This window comes from Salmo salar, chromosome ssa01, assembly GCF_905237065.1.
Source record: "Salmo salar chromosome ssa01, Ssal_v3.1, whole genome shotgun sequence".
Classification (NCBI taxonomy): Eukaryota; Metazoa; Chordata; class Actinopteri; order Salmoniformes; family Salmonidae; genus Salmo; species Salmo salar.
This window is the reverse complement of record NC_059442.1, coordinates 78,010,182-78,015,181: the sequence shown is the minus strand read 5'-3', so window position 1 is coordinate 78,015,181 and position 5,000 is coordinate 78,010,182. Positions and strand designations below refer to the sequence as shown.

The 5,000-nt window shown below is 46.7% G+C and overlaps 1 protein-coding gene across 10 annotated transcripts in view; it reads left to right on the top strand.

The window, feature by feature from the left end:
* Positions 1-5,000, top strand: part of LOC106612875 (slit homolog 1 protein) — a 156,417-nt gene that overhangs the window by 81,094 nt on the left and 70,323 nt on the right. For all 10 annotated transcript variants that reach the window (XR_001330387.2, XM_014214505.2, XM_014214514.2 and 7 more), the window contains exons 7-8: positions 1,617-1,688; positions 3,299-3,462. Coding sequence is in view for 9 of the 10 variants with exons in the window: in XM_014214505.2 (XP_014069980.1) it covers positions 1,617-1,688; positions 3,299-3,462 (236 nt within the window). In the remaining variant the exon portion in view is untranslated. The remainder of the gene's footprint in view (positions 1-1,616; positions 1,689-3,298; positions 3,463-5,000) is intronic.

The following is a 5,000-nucleotide window of genomic DNA, read 5'->3' as shown; positions in this document are numbered from 1 at the left end:
CCGCTTCTTGATTTATTAAGCAAAAAGCACTTTAGAAATTAAAATTAAGACAGTACACATCTAATAACCATTACTAACTAATATAACCAGGCGCCAACTTTATTCATCCAGTCAGTCATTGGTCCCTGCAGGCACGGCCGGACCTATTGGTTCATTAATATCATGGTCCATTAATTCATGGTGCCTGGGGGTCTGGGGGCTGACAGTAGGGGTGTGTATGGTAGGGAGCAGGTTTGGATTGTGGGCTGTGGAAATAGTGTGAGGGGTTTTTTAATAGGATGGAGGGGATGTTACAATAGTCGGGTAGAGGTAGGAGACTGTGGGGTTATTAGGCTGATTGAAATGACCTCCTCTGCTCTGCACCTGATGCCCACTATAGGGGGTGGGGATGGGAGGAGATTGGTCTGTGTGTGTGTGCACATAAATAATGTGTTTGTGGGAGGTGAGAGGGCATGAATATGTGAAGGTGTCCCATCTGTGTGGGAAGAGGTGTTATATTCCCAATGGAATAGAGAGAGAAACGGGGTGGGGGAGGAGGAAGAGAGAAGAGAGAAGGATTGAGTAGGACATAAAGGAGAGAGGTAGCTGTGAGTAAGGGAAATAAGTCAGAGGTAAGGGGAGAAAGTGGTGATGGGGGGAAAAATTGATACAGTTACATATTGGGCTATTATTTTTGATGAAATATCATATCGTATCGTTTTGACAATATTATTTTTGCGCTAGTTGGCTGTACCTGCACCAAAACTCCAGTATTTTCCTTCATGGATTCTTCTCCATCTTCGTTTTAAATAGGGAGCCAATTTATTTTCAGAACTTTTATTTCCATTACTTTCCAACTCATGTTCTCATGTCTCTCTCTGTCCCTCTGCAGCAGACATATGGTGAGCAATATGTTTGGAACGTCGAATTGCAATAAAATCACAGAATTGAATCGCAATACATATCGTATCGTCACCTAAGTATTGTGATAATATCGTATCGTGGCGTCCGCGGCAATTCCCAGCCCTAGGAGAAAGAAGGGAGAAAAGTAAAAGAAAGTAGAACAGTTGAGGCAGAGAAGTGAGGTGAAATGTAGAAAGAGAGACTGTGATTTGTTTCATTGTGTCTCTGTATTGCGTGTTGTCATGCTCCCTCTCTTCTCTCTCTCTGTCTCTTCCGCTCCCTCTCTTCTCTCTCTCTGTCTCTTCCGCTCCCTCTCTTCTCTCTCTCTGTCTCTTCCACTCCCTCTCTTCTCTCTCTCTGTCTCTTCCGCTCCCTCTCTTCTCTCTCTGTCTCTTCCGCTCCCTCTCTTCTCTCTCTCTGTCTCTTCCGCTCCCTCTCTTCTCTCTCTGTCTCTTCCGCTCCCTCTCTTCTCTCTCTCTGTCTCTTCCGCTCCCTCTCTTCTCTCTCTCTGTCTCTTCCGCTCCCTCTCTTCTCTCTCTCTGTCTCTTCCGCTCCCTCTCTTCTCTCTCTGTCTCTTCCGCTCCCTCTCTTCTCTCTCTCTGTCTCTTCCGCTCCCTCTCTTCTCTCTCTCTGTCTCTTCCGCTCCCTCTCTTCTCTCTCTGTCTCTTCCGCTCCCTCTCTTCTCTCTCTCTGTCTCTTCCGCTCCCTCTCTTCTCTCTCTCTGTCTCTTCCAGGACTCTGAACAACAACAACATCAGCAGCATCCCAGTCTCCAGCTTCAACCACATGCCAAAACTACGCACCTTGTAAGTCACACACTACCAGGCTCCCTCCCTCCCTCCCTCCCTCCCTCCCTCCCTCCCTCCTCCCTCCCTCCCTCCCTCCCTCCCTCCCTCCCTCCCTCCCTCCCTCCCTCCCTCCCTCCCTCCCTCCCTCCCTCCCTCCCTCCCTCCCTCCCTCCCCCTTTTTTCTTTCTTTCTCTCTCTCTTTCTCTCTCCCTTTTTCTGTTTCTCCCTTCCTCACCCACCTCTCTCTCTTTTCTCCTTTCCCCCTCTCCCCCTCTTACTTGTCTCATCTTCTCCTTCATCATGTGTGTCATGATAATCCTGGTGTGTATTCTGATCTAGATGTATGGTGTTGGGAAGATTACTTGGTGATCCATCTCTCTGAGACCGTGTCATGAGAAGAGTAATGTGTTCACCATGACAGTCTGCTTTAACCTGACTCAGATCAGCTTTCCACGAGGAAGCAGAGATCAAATAACCATCGCATCACTCCCTCCGTTATGGGAAAATATATACCACAACTTCACTGTACGACTGAAGGTTTCATACATAATAAACTATGACTGAGGATAATTGATTCTTATTTGTTTCCATAGAAAGGAATAGAGTAGATAGAATAAAATTGAGATATATTAAGTTGTTATAAAATAAACCAGTCCTGTTTTCCATTCATAATTTAGTGTCCCATGTAGCAGCAGATTTAAACAGTCCTATCATCTGAATGAGAAGAGATAGAGTCAGTCGTTCCATGGAGTTTTGGTTGACGGCCATAACCCACATCAGGTCTATAACCATGCCAGAACCCATTATAGCTCTAAATCTGAGGAACACACAACAAAAACTAACCCAGAAATACACCAACCCCCCAAGCCTATTGTCTAAATATAATGACAAAATATGAAATTATGTATATACGAATTAAATCAATTATGCTCACTGGGATACTTAGAGAGACCGCAATGTCATTCTTGTTGTGGTCTCTGTGCTGCTTTGCTTCCAGTGGGGTTATGGGTTGTTGTTTGTGTGTGTGTTTGTGTGTGTGTGTTCCAGACTCCCACCACAGCTCTAAGAGTTATTCTGACAACGGGAGCATTCCAGGAATGCTTCATTTAGAATGTTCAGTTTAGAATGTTTTGGTTAGAATCTTCCACTTAGAATGTCTAGTTTAGAACGCTCCGTCCAAGCTGGGAGAGATAATGGCACTATGGAAGAATAGACAGTCATGGGTTTGGAAACATATCTGAACCTAGGGGGTGTGGTTTAGGGTTAAGGCTTTAGTCTCCACATTTTAGGAAACATTTCAAGAGGAGGATTAAAACTGTCAATGAGAAAGGGGATTTCAATGGTGGTTGCCACTGCACGCAACTTCTCTGAAATGATCAACTCACTTTCTTGCCAGAAACTTTCACATGCTACAACTTTTATACATTGGTTGAAATTCCATCACAGAGATTTAGATAGTTGCAGAGAGATTATCAGTAACTTTTATGAATGACCCCCTTTATACTCTAACAGTCCTCTCTCTCTCTCTCTCTCTCTCTCTCTCTCTCTCTCTCTATCCTCTCTCTCTATCCTCTCTCTCTCTATTCTCTCTCTCTCTCTCTCTATCCCCTCTCTCTCTCTCTTTCCAGCCGTCTCCACTCCAACAATCTGCACTGTGACTGTCACCTCTCCTGGTTGGCCCAGTGGTTAAGACAAAGGCCTACAATTGGTCTGTTCACTCAGTGTACAGCTCCAGCCCCGCTTAGAGGACTCAACGTGGCCGAGATACAGAAACATGAGTTTACCTGCTCAGGTGACGCACGCGCGTGCACACACACACACACACACACACACACACACACACACACACACACACACACACACACACACACACACACACACACACACACACACACACACACACACACACACACACACACACACACATAGGACAGTACAGTATATCCAATATGATAGCCTCAAATGAATCTATGCTTCAACCAACAGTCCTTTCACATCTGTTGACAAAGGACAGTAGAATAGGCCATTGATTTCACCACATAGCTAAGGTCTTTCTGTAACCTGCCTGGCACACATACATCTCTGTTAGTCATTGTTCCAGCTGCTTCTCCCAAGTGGATCTGTCCTGTCAGTCTGTTAACTTCTCACCTGAATCACACATGACACACACACACACACACACACACACACACACACACACACACACACACACACACACACACACACACACACACACACACACACACACACACACACACACACACACATAGACCCATAGACTCATGAGGGCCACATCACCCCAGGCAAGCCCTCAGGCTGTCCCAGCTTTTTTATGTAGCTCCAGCTCTCAGCAGCTGGACTGACTGCCAGAACACTGCCCTGTGAAAAACACTGCTGGCATGGGGTACCCTCTTTCACTGACAACTCCCTCGCTACTCTGTCTTTCATAGCACAATGCACACACGCGCAAGCACACACACACACACACACACACACACACACACACACACACACACACACACACACACACACACACACACACACACACACACACACACACACACACACACACACACACACACACACACACACACACACACACACACAGGGACAGCTGGTAGAGCCATGAATCAGAGACACATAAAAGAAAGAGAGAGAGCGAGAGAGAAGAGCTTTTGACTGATGTGAAATCATAAAAGAGAGATAGAGGACATAAAAAATAGAAAGAAAGTGAGAGAGTTTGAGAGAGAGAGAGAGAGAGAGAGAGAGAGAGAGAGAGAGAGGGAGCAGTTTGACATTCAGCCAGAATCAAACTGAGAGGTGGAGGGGGGGGCGGACAGTCACAGGACCAGATGGTGCGTTAGTCTCTCCAGGGAATCACCACTGATACCTGCCTCACAGCTAGAAGCCCCAGGGCAGATTTGATCTATAGGTCCTGACTTATCTCTAGCTGGCAGATTGTATCTATAGCCTCTAACTTACAGTAGGGCATGCCTTTACATCAAATCACACAATGATATTGTACTGAACACTGCCCTTGGATTTGGTGTGAATACATGAGTTGTAGTGATAGTTACAAGCTTCTAAGTGCTGACTGACCGTCCACACCTGTCCTGGCCTGGCTGGGTTATCACTGCTGACTGACCGTCCACACCTGTCCTGGCCTGGCTGGGTTATCACTGCTGACTGACCGTCCACACCTGTCCTGGCCTGGCTGGGTTATCACTGCTGACTGACCGTCCACACCTGTCCTGGCCTGGCTGGCTTATCACTGCTGACTGACCGTCCACACCTGTCCTGGCCTGGCTGGGTTATCACTGCTGACTGACC